Source organism: Argopecten irradians, chromosome 1 (genome assembly GCF_041381155.1).
Source record: "Argopecten irradians isolate NY chromosome 1, Ai_NY, whole genome shotgun sequence".
Lineage (NCBI taxonomy): Eukaryota > Metazoa > Mollusca > Bivalvia > Pectinida > Pectinidae > Argopecten > Argopecten irradians.
This window is the reverse complement of record NC_091134.1, coordinates 40,323,803-40,345,661: the sequence shown is the minus strand read 5'-3', so window position 1 is coordinate 40,345,661 and position 21,859 is coordinate 40,323,803. Positions and strand designations below refer to the sequence as shown.

Genomic DNA, 21,859 nt, shown 5'->3' with positions numbered 1-21,859 from the left:
TAATATGAGGCAAGGCCAAATTTTACATGTAATTTAATGTGCGATAGATTATGTCAAATTGATATAAAGATTATTTTGCTATGCAAATTCCAAGCATTACACAAATAGCTTCTCTCGAGTAGACGCACTAAGTTTTTTTCTCTCCATATTTGTTTCATCTTTGGTGCTTTTCACTTCCCTTAGTCGCGAGTGGCCAAGTAATTACGAAATGTTCCGGTCGTTCTGACATTTAATAAGCCCACAACATGCCTGCATGTAGTCTGTGTTTCACATTCAAATAACTTTTACTGGCTGACTTTTTCTGTCTTTCCTGTGCCTATGGATATGGGAAAAACCAATTTCTTCACTTATCGGTAAATTCAACAAGATGTTGAAATGGTGAGTGCCATATAGACTTAACTAACACATTTGTACAAGTTTAATTTGACATCATAATTATGGCACTATAGCTTAAATATATACAAACTATGACAAAACTATTATTTTGACTCTATACACAAGAACTTAATTTCCTTGTAATTGAAATTATCTTAATATCCTGTGTTTAGGAAACATGTTTTTTATTTTTCAAAACAGGATTTAAAAATTTTCGAAAACATTTTTTTTTCTTCTAAATTTAGTTAACACTTAATTATAAGATATTGCATTGGAAGTATCCTAAGAATCACTTATTAAATTTTCCTACCATTATTATTTCAACATAAAGAAACTTCTGAATTCAATGTTAGAAAATCTATTTCTGACATGGATCGTATCATATTTTCTGTCATTTTGCCAAAATTACATAACCAATGAGTAAAACTTACATGGGGAGGGAGGTAAATGTTAATAAAACTTTAATTAGCTCAATCAAGTATCTGTTAAGATGTTCAGTAAAATATTCCAGGAATGCAGTAAAGGAGTTAAAATAAAAATTTCATTGGGATATATAAACATAAAATTGCACCAGTATAGAGGTAATAATATATGGCAAGATTTAGATTTAAATTAAGATTACATTTTAATATCTATTACTGAGTTTTTATTCAATCTGATCACGACTCAGGCTACTTTTGATACAAGATAATAAGAATTTTAATACATGCATGGATACATATTGATGTAAGTCATAAACTTTGTAAAAAATTGCCAAAAAAGTAGAATCTACCAAAGGGCAACAAGGGGAAATTAAAGATGGCATGATATCAAACAATAAGATTTTGTGTCTCCACGTCAGCTTTTAGTTTGAAGAATCATAACCATGGAAATCTTAATCTAAACTCTTTCATCAAATGATGTAAAATATTTACAGATGTCATAAACGACATTTGACAGAAGGCAAATACCGTATGATAAAGTTCAGATAACCTACCACCAGCTAGCTCTTAGTCTAAAATATATGGAAAAGCATGTAAAATAGTGGCCAATAACATATATTAATGTGTAGGACAACTATAAGACTTCCCAACCACCTAGGGTGCCAGACTTCAAGGCCCAATTGTAGTCATTGGTGTCTGCTGGAGCTTGGTGGTTAATCTCTGGGATAAATTACCATTATGCCAATGAAAATTCAGCTGTTGTATTCACTGATTTTATAATATTATCTTTTAGCACCAACCAAAACTCAGAATTCAGTTTTCATGTTTTCATTCACAATTGAAGTTTAATTATTACATATATCATTGTACTTTACTTACCTTAAAGGATACTAGATGTTGACTGTCTCTTTAAAACAGACTTAGACAAACTCAATAACAGTTCAATAATTAATCTTGTTCACCAATAACAATCCAATTGCATGCTCTCTTCAAAAGCCAATGTCTAGAAGTCAATCCACCTGAACTTCTCTCAATAAAACATGAAAATAGTGAATGCAATAGCTTTAAAGTAAATCAAAAGAAACAAAATGAGGCATCATTGTCTCTGACAGACTACCAAATGTGGCCCTGTGCAACGGAACTGAACGAAATATGCAACATTGCCAAAGAAATTGAATAAAAGAGGAAGCACCGCTGGCAATAGGAACCATGTTACATGTCGTGGTGTGGGAACGGCCAGCCATCTAGAGCACTTCGAGCCAAATAAGATGGAGAGGTGCAGGGTGGCAGTGCCAAACAGATAAAGTTAGAAAGTTCCCTGGACTCTAAAGTGTCCCTAATGACTGACCTGGATTCCCACGGCAGAAAGATCAGCTACAGCAGCCAATCAGATCCAGCTACAGAGGACAGTCACAGCAACAGGTCTCAATAAATCTGGATGTACTTGGATAAACCAGTATAAGTTTCTGTAAGCTCTATATAGATCAAAAACACAGCATGCCAATACTGATACACATGGAATGATGTTTGCCTAGAACGCTATAAATGCTTTTATAAAAACTGATCTATTGTGTTGAATATGTGCCATTCTTTCTAATGGTGCTGCACCGCTAACAAGGTTTGCTCATCCTTTATTGTCTGTTTTATCAGATGTGATGTGAAATGTGAGACTCTTGGAACATATTACATAAAATTCTTGTGAGAAGTCATTAGAGTTAATTATCTCCAGTTAGCCACACCCAGCAGTAAGCTTAATGTGGCATAATATTGAGCTCATTTTTGTTTTTAGGTTTGGGCCAATTGTGGAAGATATGCATACTAAAGTTATGGTAACATATTACTGAAATGAAAAAAGGTCTTTGATATTCCATTTAAATGAATTTTTAAATGAAGACCCATGCAGGGTGACCCTGAAGTTGTTAAAGGTTCTATATATAACAATTCTCTAATACTAGCTCCCCACCTCTAGGGGGTAGATTGGCAAAGTTCTTAAAGAGTCTAACATTCCACCTTTAGTCATTACACCTCTAGGTTGCCACAATGACAAGGGGCCAGAGATTGAGGCAAGTGGTTTGTTAGTAAGGTTGCCATGATAAGGGGTTAGAGTGACAGGTAGTTCTATAAAAGAGTTAAACATTCTACCTCTAGCCCTTCACCTCTAGGTTGCCATGACAAGGGGCCAGAGTGGCAGGGGGTTCTATAAAAGAGTTAAACATTCTACCTCTAGCCCTTCACCTCTAGGTTGCCATGACAAGGGGCCAGAGTGGCAGGGGGTTCTATAAAAGAGTTAAACATTCTACCTCTAGCCCTTCACCTCTAGGTTGCCATGACAAGGGGCCAGAGTGGCAGGGGGTTCTATAAAAGAGTTAAACCAAACATTCTAGCTCTAGCCCTTAACCTCTGGGTTGCCATGACAAGAGGCCAGAGTGGCAGGGGGCTCTATAAAAGAGTTAAACATTCTACTTCTAGCCCTTAATTCACCTCTAGGTTGCCATGACAAGGGGCCAGAGTGGCAGGGGGTTCTATAAAAGAGTCGAACATTCTATCTCTAGCCCTTCACCTCTAGGTTGCCATGACAAGGGGCCAGAGTGGCAGGGGGCTCTATAAAAGAGTTAGTTAAACATTCTACCTCTAGCCCTTCACCTCTAGGTTGCCATGACAAGGGGCCTAAGTGGCAGGGGGTTCTATAAAAGAGTCTAATATTCTACCTCTGGGTTGCCATGACTAGGGGCCAGAGTGGCAGGTGGTTAGGTTGCCATGACAAGAGAGCAGAGTAGCAGTTGGTTAGATTGGCATGACAAAGGGCCATAGTGGCAGGTGGTTCTATAAAAGAGTCTGATATTCTACCTCAAGTCCTTCACCTCTAGGTTGACATGACAAATAAATCTAAAATTTCAACATTGTGTTAGTCCATCAATGTTTAAGGCACATACTGTAAAGGCTGGTAATAACAGTCTGATTTAATTGTTATATGTCTGGTCCATGAGAGATGGATTGCTTTTCTGAGAGGTATCAGCAATGTATCATGTGATTTCCAATTCAATTTCTACCAGGACATGATACAAATCACATCAATGTGTCAGTTGTTTTACCGGAAGTTTTGGCCATGATGTTTCACAATTTTGACAGAAACTGAAACTAATTCAGCTTTATTGAAATTTGAGATTCCAGGACAAATAACTAACATAAACTGCAATGTTACACCACCGCCAATAATTGTAACAGAGATTTCTCATCAGTTGTCCTTAGCAACCAAACCTAGACTATTGGCTTCAGAGTTCTCGGGAAATCGCCATGACAACGGTAATCAGCAGACACCGTGGATTAGCATTGGATGTCTACTTGATATCAGAGAAGTGTAAGACATTTGAATCCTTATGTCATTTGTAAATGCTTTGTAAAGATCTTGAGTGTCAAACTAATTAACAGCCATGTCTATAGCCAAGCCTAGTACTACACTGGAGAATGTCTCCATGTCACTCAGCTGACAGAGCTCACAGTTTGGGATTTAAGGAAGTTCACCAGGCGATTATCTATAAATCTGTACTCCATACTTGGTGAAAATGAAAATTTGTTACATGTCCATATAAGTTCATGAGTGATAATAGAGGTCAAAAAATATCTCTCCTACACGATTTAAAACTAGAGGGTAATGAGTCGGGGTAAAATGGTCCTTCAAGTACTGAAATTTGGTCATCAAAATAATTTCTGTAGTGTAAAACATCTTTTAGCATTAAAAAGGTCACATTTGTAATCAGTTGTAATGACTATGTCGCATCTTGATCTGGTTTAATCTGATCTGATCTTAAAGTGAATAGTCGGGCAAAGAAAACCAGTCTTAATGCGTTCATTGGCCTTCCAAAAGTTCTCACATATTAATACGATGGTCAAGTTCTGCTTAGTTTCCCAGTTCTGACCATTAAAGTAAAGAAAAGTTGAAAGCATTGAAAGCGAGGCTGCGTGGAAATGTAACCACGGACATAGTGAGCCGGGAGGACGTTTTAGAATTCTCATACTTTAAATTAATTTCTTCGTACGCAGACAGATTTTGACGAGAGATTTTATTTTTCCATTTTATAAGAAATTTTACTGGATACATTCACACCATTTTTACCGACTTAAGTCATCCTTGCCCAACTGTTCACTTTAATCTGATTCAGACATTTACAAAAAATGTCAAATTAAAAACACTACTCTCCACTTTTTGAACGATTTCAATGTCTGAGTGCATTCCACATATACATTAGTACAAATAAAATTTTTGATATATCTAATTTTGAGATTTGGATCAGTAATTAACAAGGATTTTGTGTAGAATTAAAACTTTTGAAATATCTTATTTGGAGATTTGGATCAGTAATTAACCAGGATTGTGTCAAGAATTAATCACAGAAAAATTTACTCCTATCATTCCCTAAAGTGACATTAGAATGATCAGGATCAAAGATCAGAACAGTTTAATTTGAAACTGAAGGTGGTTTAAAAATCATTTGTCACAGAAGGATCCTCTTTAACATTCCAGCCAGTGACATTAGAATCATCTGGATCAAAGCCTAAAACAGTTTAACATTGACCTTAAGGGGTTTATAGTAATTAACATGCAAGATAGCATTTCTCACAAGGATTAATACTGGTGATGAGGAAATCTTGTCTGTCAAGGTGGCAGACAGGGAAGAGGAAAAGACTGTCACTCAGAGAAATACTCAGGGCGATCGCTCCAACAGGAAGCTAGGGGTCTGTAGAAAATCCAATATGCCTTTATGATGTAATTAATACTAAAGACTTATTAATATCCACGTTTTCATGAGAAATCTGAACAGGGTTAGGATAAATGGAACTGGACATCATAATACATGGAAAGGGATATAGACATGGTCAACACTCCTCTCCCTCATTCTCATCCATGTTGAGGGCATAAAAATGCGGCATCTCTTTTTCTTTTTTTTTTTTAATTTGATTGAATCAATACCACACATGCATGTCCAAATAAAAAAGATTACCAGATTTTCCACTCGAATGTCTCTGTACAATGTTGGTTTGGTCTATGTCAAGGCTATATAGATCTAAATAAAAACAGGTTATATGCTGCAGATTGTGCTTCGTCTGTATGAAACACTTGAATAACCATCTTGTTTCTTATCGTGTTGCATTACATTTGACTTTAAAGGTTACAAGCATAAAGATTGCTCAAACTTATTATTCTCACTTTTAAAATTCTACTGATACTAAATTAAATATATAAACATGTTTCACAGTTCTTAAAGAGTCATTTGAATGCTGTCTGAAAACAAAATGTCCTAAAACCTGTTACCTGTTATCTCTTCTTAGACACCGTAGTTAGCTTGTTCCAGCTAGTTGTGGCGCGTTTTGTTCAATTACTAGGTTGTTGTTGTCCGGTTGTGCCATATAAAAACTGGTATAAAACTTGCATGGTACTGATTTCCAGTGAGTGTTCAGTTGGTTTTTAAATTAGTTTAGAGTATAGTAGGGGCTTCTACTACAAAGTTTGAAAGGGTCCAGTTCTACGAATCTACCACTCGCCGACTAAATATACTTTGTGTGACTTTAGTCCTGCTCTGTTTCTTAAAGAGTTTTAAACTATTACCTCTAGTACTAGCTGAAGACATTGTAAATAACTTGTCTTAATTTATCTAGTTTTTTAAAGGCTAATTTCAACACAAATTGACCTGGCTCAGATTTCTCAAAAGAGAAGATTTAAGTCAAAACTTCAGTTTTTCTCCTTATATAATGTATATGAACAATTGTGACTTAAGTCATTTTTTTCACTTAAGTTTGTTTCAAAATCCAACCCAGTGTGTATAAAGCCATATGGCTATAAAGACCATTCATTCTTTGTCCCTAATATGTGGTCTTTTTGACAGGTTTACCTTATAGTTTCTTAACTTGATGTGTCAAAGAAACCAATGTTCAACTCCTATGTTGTTCAATATGCTATTAAGCAAATAAAAACAATGATCTAGCTATTTGAGTAACGACAATGTTTACAATCTGATCTTGAAATGTCCATAAAACGCAATTTCACCTTCAGCAAAACATGTGGCAAATAATCAAATAATAATAACTTTTAAATCTATATATAGTTAACGGAAAAAAATATGAAAAAAAACATTATATATTCTACAGGAATTGGTATGTTTGAAGGAATATATTACAAATGACACAACATTATAATAATTTATCCACTCCCCTTTATTACATGGGGGGGGGGGGAGGGGGGATGCTGGAGGCATAAGGAAAAAAATTGAAATGAGCAGGTGGGAACTGTATCATCAAACATTTAATAAAATAATAAGTTTCAATTTAATAGAGATCTCTTGCTTCAATGTTCTAATGTGCATTCCAACTGGAAGTAATTTGTTAGCAGTCTGCAGATAATTAGATGAAAGTAAGGTGCAGCTTGTCAAAGAATCTGTTGGCAAAGTTTATGATTCTAAAAACACCATTTCCTTACGGCTATTTTAACACGTGTACACACTCATGCATTCACTTACCATAAATTTTGTTGTTGTTGGATGTTTTGTGAAACACTGATTGGGGAATCAAAGATCATCTTGGCACTCCTTGTAATGGTAAGAATTCCATCAAACACGACCAGACCCTACATATTGAGTGGTACAACAATAAATGTGTATATTTGTTACAAAGCTGTTCCAATCCCAAACACAGCAGTACTTTTAGGATGGAGTGGCAGCCAGCCCACACCTCTACAAGACCTCCAGACAAACCTACTCAGACTTCACAAATCACACATTCAATACACAATACACATCTGGGTCTAATTAACAACCAAAATATTTATTTTAGATTTATACTGACTTGTGTGTCAAGTTTCAAACTCCCCGTGCCTTACATCAGCTGTGAATGACCTTTGTAATCCCCCCTAAGTCCAGACTATGTAATGGTAGATCATCTAGTGTTTTGTACCAAAATAAGTGGGAGGATCTATTTCACCCACACTAAACCTCCACATTACTAAAGAAAATAGTCTTGGCATTTGTTTTATAAGATTAACAAAAACACCATAAAAACTACACAAAACCTTCAGTTACAAACACACAGTTCCTTTAGATCCAACAAAGACAAAAGTTCCGAACTTAAGTGGCAATCAAGGAGAAAAGCACAACAACAGCGAGAACAGACAACCATCATTCAAGTTGGGCAATCTTCGACTTAAATACCTTCACATAAAGAGATTGATGTTACACACTTAATGATAACAACTCAAGTGTTGCATATAAATATCACAGAGGATCCAAAACGATTCTACATCAGGCAAATTTTGTCTCACAAAAATAAAAAAAAATTGAAATTTTTTATTTTTGAAATAAAATTTACATTGTGCAACCAAAAATTTAACCATTTAGAAAATCACAATGTATGGATATATACCAGAACAAAAGGTGGACATAAAGAATATATCTGGTAAGTGTATGAGACAGCAGGTGATAATGTAGGTCAGAGAACTAATTGGTTTAAATAGGTCTGGGTGAATGGTGACAGGTGAAAAATTAGATTGGTTGAAATATGTGTCAAAGGATTGAAAGGAAGAATGGAAATATAGGTCAAATGAGTGATTGGTGTAAATATATTTCAGGGAAATGGTGGTTGTAAATATAGGTAAGGGAAATTGTGGTTATTAATATAGGTCAGGAAGATTGTGGGTGCAAAATTAGGTCAGGGAGTTAGTGAGTGTAAATATAGGTCAGGAAGATGGTGAGTGTAAATATAGGTCAGGGAGATGGTGGGTGTAAATATAGGTTAGGGTGATGATAGGTGTAAAATATAGCTCAGGGAAAAGGTGAGTGTAAATATAGGTCAGGAAGATGGTGAGTGTAAATAGAGGTCAAGAAGATGGTGAGTGTAAATATAGGTAAGGGAGATAGTGGTTGTAAATAGAGGTCAGGGAAATAGTGGTTGTAAATAGAGGTCAGGGAGATAGTGGGTGTAAATAGAGGTCAGGGAGATAGTGGGTGTAAATAGAGGTCAGGGAGATAGTGGGTGTAAATAGAGGTCAGGGAGATAGTGGGTGTAAATAGAGGTCAGGGAGATAGTGGGTATAAATATAGGTCAAGGAAATTGTGAGTATGAATATAGGTCAGAGAGATGGTGGGTATAAATAGAGGTCAGGGTGAGTGGTGAGTGTAAATATAGGTCAGGGAGATGGTGAGTGTAAGTATAGGTCAAGGAGATGGTGAGTGTAAGTATAGGTCAGGGAGATGGTGGGTGTAAATATAGGTTAGGGTGATGATAGGTGTAAAATATAGCTCAGGGAAAAGGTGAGTGTAAATATAGGTCAGGAAGATGGTGAGTGTAAATATAGGTCAGGGAGATAGTGGGTGTAAATAGAGGTCAGGGAGATAGTGGGTATAAATATAGGTCAAGGAAATTGTGAGTATGAATATAGGTCAGAGAGATGGTGGGTATAAATAGAGGTCAGGGTGAGTGGTGAGTGTAAATATAGGTCAGGGAGATGGTGAGTGTAAGTATAGGTCAGGGAGATAGTGGGTGTAAATAGAGGTCAGGGAGATAGTGGGTGTAAATAGAGGTCAGGGAGATAGTGGGTGTAAATATAGGTCAAGGAGATGGTGAGTGTAAGTATAGGTCAGGGAGATGGTGAGTTTAAAAATAGGTCAGGGAGATGATGGGTGTCATAGTAGAGGTAAATATAGGTCTGGGAATGGTGGGTGTAAATATAGGTCAGGGAGATAGTGGGTATAAATATAGGTCAAGAAAATGGTGAATGTAAATAACGGTCAGGTGGATGGTAGGTGTAAATATAGGTCAGGGAGAAGGTGGGTGTAAATACAGGTGAGGGAGATGGTGAGTGTAAATATAAGTTGGAGAAGTGACTGGTTATTATAAATATAGGCCAATGATGTCACCGGTTGATGTAAATGTAGGTCAGGGTTTTGTTTTATGAATGGATTATAGATATAGGACAGGGAGCTAACAGGTGTAGATATAGGTCAGTGGTACGATTGCACCACACACATCATAAACCACCAACTCAGCTCCAATAAACATCAACCCTCCACGATTGTGTAAATACAGACACGTAAATTGTCATGGTGATGTGACAGCGATATCATGGCGTCACTAGATTTGATCACCTGCCTTCCTAGACAATTGTCAATAGACAGGATATTTTCTATTTTGTCACAGAGATGGCAGCTTGGTATTTGATTACCCAAAATTATTTGACTGAGCTGGCACTCTAAGATAATTCCCATCAAAATTATCAGCAGAACTAATACTATTACGATTTTTGTCTGTAGACTGGAATATTTGCTTTTCTGATTTTTTTTTTTCCCCCAACAAGAAATGAAACATTTAAAAAATCATTATATTTTAGCTGGTATACAGCTGGAGGTTACATTAAATAGATGTGTGTACCGTAGACAATTGTCTTCCTGTAAAATTAGATATCAGAAAAATCAATACCATCATCCATTCAGTTTTACCAGGATAATTTCCTAGAAATATGTTTAAATGTGCTACTCCAGAAAAGACAGATCCAGCCTTTCCATCAACATCCTATAGTCTCTGACAAAGGTTAATGAATAAAGTATGGTATTTACTTCAATGTGTTTGGGAGGGTTCCCAAATCAATTGGAGAGTGCAGATATGCATGTACATTACAGCCAAAACACTATATAGTTCTGTTTTATTGTAGCTGTAAGAGACTTCCAATCTATCACGACCTAAGTACTCTATTCTTTCTCTCTACAACAATCCATATTCAATTGTATATGTATACATATACACAAAGGTCAATGACCATATACCACTGCAGGTATATAGCCATCAAATAAGACAAGTACTGCTGATATGGCCTTTACATCACATGACAAAAATTATGGTCATGCAAAATGTCTATTATGTAAATACAATTTATAACTCTCAGAACAGCATTTGCTATTGATTTTTACTGACATCTGAATCTTCAGTGCAATCTCAGGAATTTATGAATTAATGAAAATTGTGACATGAATATCTGATATGTCAACAGAATATAGTTAATAAAATGTTACCAATTATAGTTTTCTAAAGAATTAATTAATATAATGTATATGGCAGTTAAATATTATTATATTCAATACCTAAAAATCATAGTGAAACATGTAACAATAAATAAATGACCTTGACTTTATTTCCCTGAAGCTCGAATTAGCCCGAGATATTTTGATTTTAGGTTCAATCAAAATAACATCAGAGATTTCTCCATTGGATGTAATATTTCTCAACACAAGCTTTTCCTACACCATTCACAGTACTTCACAGTATCCCAAGAGTCAATACCAATGCTCTTCACCTATAAATACTAAAGCTCTTATAGGACAGGCGTATGAGGTGTCCCAAAAGTCAATACCAAATATGTTCATCATCAACAAATACACAAGGTTTCATAGAGCAGCATATGAGATGTTACTAAAGTCGAAGAGATACCCCTCACCAATATATATCCAAACTTTCAAAGTCAATAGGGATGTCCCTCAATAAATATCAGTTTTTCTAGAGCAGGGTATGAGATGTTTCAAAATTCAATACAGTGATGTCTAAATTCCCAATGAATACCACAATTTCAATAGATCTGGGTTACCATTTATTCCAAAAGTCAATAGGGATGTCCCTTGTCAATAAATACCCAAGATTTCAGAGGGAAGAGATCTGAGATGTCCCGAGAGAGTCATACTGACTGATAGCAATGTGACATATATAGACCTGCCACAACTATATAGGGACCAGGTTTCGATTATATCCAAATCCTTCCTCTGTTTATAAAATGTCCCGCCAATCACATTCGGCACTATCACAACGACCAATGGACCAAATTAGGGGGAAAACTAACCATCAACTTCATGGCTTATATAATTATGTTTTATGTCTTCACAAAATCTCTCTAAATTAGCTACCATGACAACATGGTACCTAGCAACCTATCATAAGGGCTATGGTTTCCATGGCAACCCGAAGTTGGCCTGAATTATATTCAATGATGGCTTCATTTCACCGACTAATTTGATAAACACTTATCTTATTCATTCTGGACCTCTATTTCTTCCCTAATACATACTGTCTCTACTCAGTATTAGATTGGACATGTTCTATAGCCCGTATTTGACCTTTACCAAACATATGTATACATGTTTTGAGGCCAATGGAAAGAAAAGTTACCCCCAAAAACATTTCTCAATTAACACATACCGTAACAAAGATTAAAAGGTCAGAAAGTTCTCATTCATCTATTATTATACCTTTGTTTGGAAAAATTCCTAATCATGCATTTAAGCCTATGCAATAAATTGAAAGTTCTTATAAGCTATTTTCAACTGATTTCAAATACAAAAGATAACATATTTATTTCCCATTTCTATGGTATAAATCTTTTTCAAACAGATATGTTTCAACTGTAGCTTCATATGCAATTTTGAAGCATTGTTTGCTCAAAACCAAGCAATTTTCAACTGATTTCAATTACAAAAGTTTATATACATATTTCTTACTATGATATAAAGCTATTTATTTCAGATATATTTTCAAATGCAGCATCAAATACAACAGTGAAGCATTATGTGTTCTAAACCTGGTTCTCATGGAGGCCAATCCCTTCCCCCCCAACAACATCTGCCACTGTGGCCTACAGCGACCAAGCCTATATAAGGACAATCTAAGAACTGGTAAACAGCAGTTTACAGCTCTACCCCCAGAGACCATCTAGTCTCATCTCCGCTGATTTATAATCAATGATTCCATTTATCAAACAAACATCTCACTCAAGCTACAGCCCACTTGGGTCAAATATAATTCACTTCATAAAGAACTAGAAGCAACTGATGATCTGACAATGCCTTAATTTGTCTCCATCAAAAATCATAAAGCATTCTCCTGCTCAATTAATTAAGTACAGAAATTCATAAACTGTTGAAAATGTTTCAGCTTGTTTTGTTATTAACTGTTGCTCTTATTCAGTGTTCACACTTCTCAATGCAGTCCTTAAATCTAAACTTTATAATTGATCTCCGTCCTTTATTTCCAAAAATAAATTGTCTTCTGATTTCAAATAGCGATTTAAAGAAAAAGATTTATTGATAGTGGAGTAGCATTATCTAAATCTAGACTAGTGATATAGATCAGGAGGCAGAGTTGAGTACATAAGGCTTTGATAATGTCAAGTTGTGTGATAGAAAGGTATGTATCAGTCTACCGCCTTGTGTCCAGATTATATCACCATCAGATGCCCTAGATTCCAGGACCTTTAATATCTCACCATATATTGTGAGGCACACTGACAGCTTCTGAACTTGTCATATATATAGCAACAGCAATTAGTTCAATTAGCAGTGAACACGGGTTGTACATAAGTCTTAGTGGCGCTCGTCAAGACATGAATGAGTTCTGAGATAAACTGCACCACGGATATAATGTCTAGTGTACTTGTTAGAGAGCCTAACCATCTTTCTGAAAACATTTCAGTTTTTGATGTCTGAGGAAGGAGAAAATTGGGGAGAATTTGCCAGAACTATTTACCTTTGGATATAAGTTTGTTTTTGTGATACAGGAAGTGAAGGGTGAAGATAAACAAGCTTGGCAGTGACATGAAAGGTCACAGCAGACAGAGACTGGTCTCCGTGGTAACCATGGTAACCAAGGATCCATAGCAACAGGATGTTGTTTGTGTCCCAGGATCTGTGGGGACTTCCCTTCTGATCACATGATAAAGGTTCATACGCCCTGGTGGACAAAGGAGAATGGAACTCCATTGAAATGAAATAGTAGTTAAAGAATGCAGTGTACATGATTGTTGAATTACACTTTGGCTATGAATAGCCGAGCTGAAATTACAAGCACAAGAGGTGTAGTTTTTCTGACTGAACACACTAAAGAGCAGTAGCTATAGCTTTACTGATAAAAAATAATTGCTGGTACCACACAGTCTTATAATTATTGGTCTACCATACTAATTGCATTTGGAAAAAAAGATCAAATATCTCTGGATGCTTACAAAATGTCTTAATTAGTTTCTTTTTCCTTCTTCATAAATAAAGCTTTACAAAAGAAAAGAGACCAGGTTACTTAATTAATTGCTAGAATGCTTTTCTATAGTCTGAATTCTTGGCAACAGATGAATTGTTTTACGAATGAGGAATATTCAGCTGTGTCATTAATGAAGGCAAAGGTATACAAACTATTAGAAAGAACTCTCTAATCCTTCACCCCAGGATACTTATAAATCCATTGAAGTCATTCAAGATCACATGTTGACCTTGGTCAGGGTGCAAAGAAATCTGAGTGCAACAAACTAACTTTCCATGGTTACTGTCAAGGTAGATCGAATCATATCTGCTTTTCCTGTATGCAGTTACAGTTTAAAAACCTTCCTTAGCAACCACCTTTGTATAACAACCATTTGCTAATTAATAAAGCCAATTTCAATACAATTTGACCTATATAAAGACCTCTTGTTGCTATCAAACTTGTTTCTATGCCGTTTGTGGTCTTTAAAGACAGGTTTTAATATACTCAGTTAAGTTTGTACCATAGAAAATAATTTGAAGTTCCAGACCTTAAAAGCTTGCACACAAGAACATTTAAAATGTCTTGCCAGTATTGTAATGTGCTCTCTGTGATTTGTTTTAAGCTATCGGGTGAGCTATTGATATTGTAATCTGATAACACTTCATGAGGTTCAAGTGACCTTTGATGAGAAAGAAAACAGGAACAATTAACTGACAAGGTGACAGTTGAAATGTAACTTACGGAGTTATGATTAAATAATCTTGTCAATTTATTCATGTCCTTCGCTAGCCCTGCCACTGCTAAATGGAGTGAAAGTACAGACAATCTCTGGAATTAACGACAAATTCATTTTCCTAAAAAGCACATGGCCATTCAGGAGCATCATGTCATTTCTTAACCTTTAACCTTCTGTTGTCATCACCTAGAATAGCAACTCATTCACCCCTAAAGCCACATTTATTTTTTTATAAATCAAAGACAAGACCAGTCCATTATGAAATTTCAGGGGTAAGTTAACAAGTTAAAGTCTGAAACAATCTCATGATTTTACTTATCACAAAAGTTTCAGTAATTGCTTGCAAATTTCAACTTATCCAAGACTTCAGGCTTTTCACTATAACTCTTCTATTGTGAAATATAATTTATTATTAGAATCTGATAAAGAATATTATCATTTAAAATGGAGGTATATATCTCTTTCTGATTGGTAAGAAATGGGTCACATGCTGGTATTCCGTCTTTGCATATCACAGAGTTAGTTCCCTTGCGGGTAGGTATCAATTGTTACGTCATTATTTTGTGAGCGCAATTCACACTGTTTTCTCCGAAACGTATGATGTTACGCTCGCAAACACATGACGTCACAATCAATACCTAACCCAGGGCTTGAATTTCAGGCTGTTTTACTTGCTTTTTGCAAGTAGATATACCAGAATAGCAAGTGAAAAAAATATGCACTTGCTTATTTTAGCAAGTGGTTTTTATCAGGGACAACTGTAAAAATGGCATAATGATTGTGAAAAATTGTTGTAATGGAAAATATGGGGGCCCAGTTCTTACAGTAATTTTGTTGATATTTATTATGTACAAAATGTACTTATACACCTCACATCATCATGCAAAAATAAAGGATTTTATATATAACATAACTGTAATTTGAAAACGGATATAAATTATAAGTAAAAAATATATTTTAGCAAGTACAAATTTATGGCACTTGCTATTTTTACCAAGTGGCAAAAAATGTAAAATTCGAGCCCTGTACCCGCAAGTGCAGATAACTCTGTAATATGCAAATTCGGAATATTGACTTTGAACACATCCTTAGTTAATATTTTTGTCTGAGGTAATGCTAAATCTTGCAAGTATTGACCTCTAAGCCAAATGCTCATAATTGCATGTTATTATTAAAATTGGTCTTGTAACTTTTGTCTTTTAAATTTAGCTGTAGTATTTCTACTCTGTGTGGATAGTACTATATAGATGTACTAATTCTTATAAATTCACAGTGTAACACGATCTGCACAGGAAGCATATTTCAAATCTAACTTTCGATCTGGCTTACCTCACTTCAGGTCTAAAGCTATCGATTTAAAAATAGAAACATCCTAACAGAAAGAACATGTTCCATGTTTTAAAGACAATTCCATTTTATGTAGCTATTTTGCATCTTTTGGAATTTCTACACTGTAAACCTGGATACAGGAATGCCAAGATTTATGGTAACGCTGCTTTGAAAATATACAAAAAACTGTCAAACTAAAACTGCGTTGTCATGGAAATAAAAAATCAATAAGCTCCATTAGGGTTTTCTCCAACAACTATCGAATCCCCAGAGTAACGAATCACAGCACTAAATCCAAGAAATCAATCCCTTCTCCCGTCAACTCCCTACTATAACACTAATCAAATCAATTGCTATTCAAATTCAACTTTTTTTTTACGGATATGTAAATAAAGGTTAAATTTATGTTTCTGTAAGGCAAACACTGCTTAGAGTCGCCAAGTTGGAATATAATCCGAGATCAGACTCATATTTGATTGTTCATACTGTCAGATGAATTTAAAGTTTGACATATGCAGTTTGACATATGCATTACTGCGTGTCGCTTCATTGATATCAAAATGCCATATTGATATCTTGAGTATGTATAATCTTTGTCAACATTTTTTATTTAAATTTCAGGAAATTCCGGGCCCCGTCAAAAGATTACTTCTAACAAGATTACATTATTGATTTTAAATCTCTGCAAAATATAATGGAATACATTTGTTTTCATTAGGTGCAGAATCAAGATATGTTGACCTTGACATTTCGTTAATGACCTTGGTTAAAGCAGACTTATCACCACATCTCTGCCTGTATGAACATCGTCTGCTCTGTGATAAGCCTGGAGACATCTGCCTGGCTGGGACCTTCTCAACATACAGCTCAATCCATAGTAAATCTTATTCGTTTATCAATACCCTTGAAGGGTTAGCAGAATAATGGCACTGTGTGCAATACAATAGGAATGTGGTGACTCCTCTAATGAACACACTTGGTTTTATCATGATGTTGTTCAATGCCAATCTTTTTTTTATAAGATTGGATCTAACCACAACTGAACATCATATTTCATAAAATGACATACAGACCAAATCCACTATCATAATTGTTCTTAATCAAAATGAATATTTAAAGTTTGACATGGAGTTTCTTTGGTTTGAATAAACTTAATTTGACCTTGCTTTCCATTGTCTTGATCAAATGAACATTACTTGACCTTGTTGTGGCCTTGAGCAAGATGACCGCAGCCTGACCTTGTTTGCCCTTATAAAACTAACCTTGATTGTCCTTGAGCACGATATATATGAAGTCAATATGACAAATTTAGATTATAGCTTGGAATTAGGAAAAGAACAAAAATTGGGATATCAGCGTTAATTGAACTCGATCATTGTTTATTGAGCAAGAACACCAATTTCAATAGACATTGTTTGTAAGGTTAAGAAAACAACAAATAGACATTGTTTTTCCTAATTATCTGATAAAAAGTACCAATTAACTCTATTTTCTTAAGAGGAATACCTTAAACAATTCCGAGGAATTCCTCGACTTTGTAATGATGTGTTCCTTTTATCTTTCACACCCAAACAGTTGACTTACACATGGCAAGCATTTTCGGAAATATATTGGTTAAAGCATGCAGAAACAATTTAGTAAACAGATGAGGCCACTTATCATTGTGCGACCACATGTTGCTGGGTTGAGATGTTCGTTACCTGGGTCGTAAGTCTGTCTCGCCAATAGAAGTACCCACATACAGCTGTTTAACATACACTGTCCAAACGTCTACTTGACTCGGAGCCACCTGTAGCTATCTGTCCAGTTTTCCATCGTGTCAGACACACGTGTACTATACGAAATCCTACACTGACACCTGTCAACACTTTTTATCCAAGTCAAAGGTTTCACCTGGTATATTTTATAATGTATGGTATAATTACTAAATATTCTGACCTGATTTTATTAGTAATTGACCTATTTTATGTGTTCTAGGTCCCTTCATGTATTAACCTTGTTTTGTCATTGCTCATTTCATCAACGATAGCTAGACCTAGTTCAGCTATGTAGTAGACTGACAGTCTATCATCAGTGACCAGGTAGCTCACAAAGTAGAGCATTAGGCTAATGTCTGAAAGACCCAGGTTCGACCCCTGATCTGGCCGTTACATTTTCTCTACTCCTATTTCAAAACAGCTTGACAACCCCTGTTTCAAGCATTGGGAGTACACTAAAAGTAGGGGTAGCAAGGTTAGCCATATTTAATTTTGTAATGTCATTGGCCTGCTTCAGGACTTCCAGGTTCCTTTACACATCTACATATATTAGATATATTATACACTTTACACATCTACATATAATATATATATTATACAGTGTATTTACATTTTGTTATAGTTTGTGTTAAGTTCATTAAGATTTTGTCCCTGCTAAGTTTGTATCATACCAACTATGTTCACTCAGAGTTGTATCATCTCAACTATGTTCACTCAGAGTTGTATCATCTCAACTATGTTCACTCAGAGTTTGCTTTTTAAACCTTCCTCCAATTGACTCGCTTATTAGAGTAAACCTGTCTTAAGTTCATTTAGGTTTTGTCACAATTGTTCATATTTGCTTAAGTGCCTTTATATTTCCATCCAATTTTGTCACAATAATTTACAGACTTCAGAATTCATTTGTATTTGACAAAGCTCAAAAATTTAAAATCCAATGTGGACATGTTATGCTTAACCCAGTTTCTTTAAACCAGATGAAAGAACATAAGAAATAAAATATGTTCCTTGGTTCCACGTGAGACAGACACACACCCTAACATGGAAGACTGGACATTGTCTAGCCAAGCTTATGTATCAGATCAATTGAGGGTTAACACACAGTTTCCCTCCCAGTTCAAGGATAACAGTGACATTTCATGTTTATAGAATCTCCCACAGTTCCAGACATGAGTTTTACAGACCTACATTATACAATACACTGCACTCAGGGCACACATTTAATCTGATAACCCTGAAGCTTGGTGCATTACTGAGACCCCGACATCTTTGTTATATAGTCAGGTTTATATTAAATGTCATTTCCTTCTTTCGGTTGGTTTGATTGGTTTAGCATCCTATTAAACAATCAGGGTAATTAAAGGATGTGCCAGGTGGAGGAAAGCGGGAATACCTGGAGAAAAAACATTGACCAACGCTTATAGCCTGGCAACTGCCCTTACACAGGATTTGATCTTGCGACCCAGAGGTGGAGGACTTGTGGTAATATGTTGAGACATCTTTAATAAATCACTTGGCCACCACGTACAACCTTTCCATCTTTCACAAAAAGCCTGACTTTTCTATGTCACAAATATAACATAATACTGACTTTCACTGCATCATATTATACCATCAGGAAGGACATCATTATCTCTATTGTTCTTCCTGGACAATGCCATCAATGCCCATCATATTACATGAATTTCATCAACCAGTCATCAGTGAGAAAACAAGAGGCCCATGGGCTTTAATGGTCATCTGACTATTGGCACAATACAACACCTCAAAGAATATAGTAGTGGCAAACAATTAAGGCAACACAAAAGAACTCTTTTAATAGAAGAAGTTCAGGTTCTGATATATTTGATGAATTAGACAATGAATGAAGGTCCCTAGGTCACTACTGTTGCTACAAGTTCAATATCCAGTCTCTAGGCTTCTTAGTTATTTACAAAAAGTTGTTTAAAATTTTTAGCCTTTTTGACTCCTGTGACCTTGAATGAAGATCAAGGTCATTTTTTAACAAACTTAGTAGCCCTTCATCCCACCATATCACAGGCTAAATATCAGGTCTCTGAGCCTCTTAGTTATTTGCAAAAACTAGTTAAAACGTTTTTGCCTATTTGACCCCTTTCACCTTGAAAGAAGATCAAGTCATTCATTTGAACAAACTTGGTAGCCCTTTATCCCAGCATGGTGTATAGGCCCAATATGAGTACACTAGGGCCTTTTGGTTCTTGAGAAGAATTTGTTTAGATATTTTAGCCTTTTTGACCCCTTTGACCTTGAATGAAAGTAAAGGTCATTCATTTGAACAACCTTTGTAGCCCAAATTCATCCCAGCATGTCTCAGGCCCAATATCAGGTCTCTAGGCCTCTTAGTTATTCACAAGAAATTGTTTAAAGGTTTTAGCCTTTACGACCCCTTTGACCTTGAATGAAGATCAAGGTCATTCATTTGAACAACTTGGTAGCCCTTCATACCAGCATGCTGTAGGCCCAATATGTCAGTACCCTGGGCCTTTCGATTGTAGTTTGAATGAAAAGTTTACGTACGGCGCATGGCACACAGTGCAAGACAACAGACGACGCATGATAAAAAAATATAGTAATGGAAAAAACAAAAGATAAGAGCAAAGCCTAACCCCATTCCCTCATATTCATAACAGGGGCAGACAAATCGTTTACTTTTGATTAAATGCTATTCCATCATAATCATCCCCAAAGGGGGCCATAGGTGTAATTACCATCAAACTGCATCATTTAAACTAAGCTAGCATATCTAATACATTCATATGTAGAAATTGAACCCAAATTCGCAGTTTGAGATTCATTCCTTAGGTACGTCATGATTAGAATTTGTAAAAAGACATAATTGAGTCATTGCTAAGCCAATAAAACATTCATACAATAGCCAAGTAATCTTCTACAAGACAATTAGGCCTGAATCACATCCAAGTGCATGGTTCAGTCCAATCACTATGAAGGACAGTGTGAAGTAATATTGATGGAATTCATCAAACTTTTCCTTTATTATGGCAAAATCCATTTTGCAAAATGAAAACTAATCTAAGACAGGCAATTAACTTATTTTCATAATCAAACTATTTTACACTGAAGATACCACTGAAGATACCACTGAAAATACCACTGACAATACCACTGAAGATCCCAATGAAGATCCCACTGACAATCCCACTGAAGATACCACTGAAGATAACACTGAAGATACCACTGAAGATAACACTGAAGATAACACTGAAGATAACACTGAAGATAACACTGAAGATCCCACTGAAGATACCACTGAAGATACCACTGAAGATACCACTGAAGATACCACTGAAGATAACACTGAAGATAACACTGAAGTACCACTAAAGATACCACTGAAGATAACACTGAAGATACCACTGAAGATACCACTGAAGATAACACTGAAGATAACACTGAAGATACCACTGAAGATACCACTGAAGATACCTCTGAAGATACCGCTGAAGATACCGCTGAAGATACCGCTGAAGATAACACTGAAGATACCACTGAAGATACCTCTGAAGATACCGCTGAAGATACCGCTGAAGATAACACTGAAGATACCACTGAAGATACCACTGAAGATACCACTGAAAATACCACTGAATATACCACTGAAGATACCACTAAAGATAACACTGAAGATACCACTGAAGATACCACTGAAGATACCACTGAAGATACCACTGAAGATACCACTGAAGATACCACTGAAGATAACACTGAAGATACCACTGAAGATACCACTGAAGATACCACTGACGATAACACTGACGATACCATTGAAGATACCACTGAAGATAGATACCACTGAAGAAAACACTGAAGATACCACTGAAGATACCACTGAAGATAACACTGAAGATACCACTGAAGATACCACTGAAGATACCACTAAAGATACCACTAAAGATACCACTGTAGATACCACTAAAGATAACACTGAAGATACCACTGAAGATACCACTGAAGATACCTCTGAAGATACCGCTGAAGATACCGCTGAAGATACCACTGAAGATACCACTGAAGATAACACTGAAGATACCACTGAAGATACCACTGAAGATACCACTGAAGATACCTCTGAAGATACCGCTGAAGATACCACTGAAGATACCACTGAAGATACCACTGAAGATAACACTTAAGATAACACTGAAGATAACACTGAAGATACC

At 35.8% G+C, this 21,859-nt stretch overlaps 2 protein-coding genes across 2 annotated transcripts in view; one reads left to right on the top strand and one right to left on the bottom strand.

Annotated features, from left to right (window-relative positions):
• The window catches only part of LOC138327732 (protein still life, isoform SIF type 1-like), a 193,201-nt gene that overhangs the window by 127,713 nt on the left and 43,629 nt on the right, over nt 1-21,859 (bottom strand).
• LOC138325805 (uncharacterized) lies at nt 8,192-21,829 on the top strand. The gene is made up of 2 exons (XM_069271761.1): nt 8,192-8,240; nt 20,760-21,829. The coding sequence occupies exons 1-2, from the start codon at nt 8,192-8,194 to the stop codon at nt 21,827-21,829; spliced, it is 1,119 nt and encodes a 372-aa protein (XP_069127862.1).

Excerpts from the sequence above, each read along its gene's own strand:
- LOC138325805 (XM_069271761.1), top strand. The coding sequence starts at position 8,192 with ATGTATGGATATATACCAGAACAAAAGGTGGACATAAAGAATATATCT. Across the intron at positions 8,241-20,759 it reads GGACATAAAGAATATATCTG|ATACCACTGAAGATACCACT; the intron begins GTAAGTGTATGA and ends TTTACACTGAAG.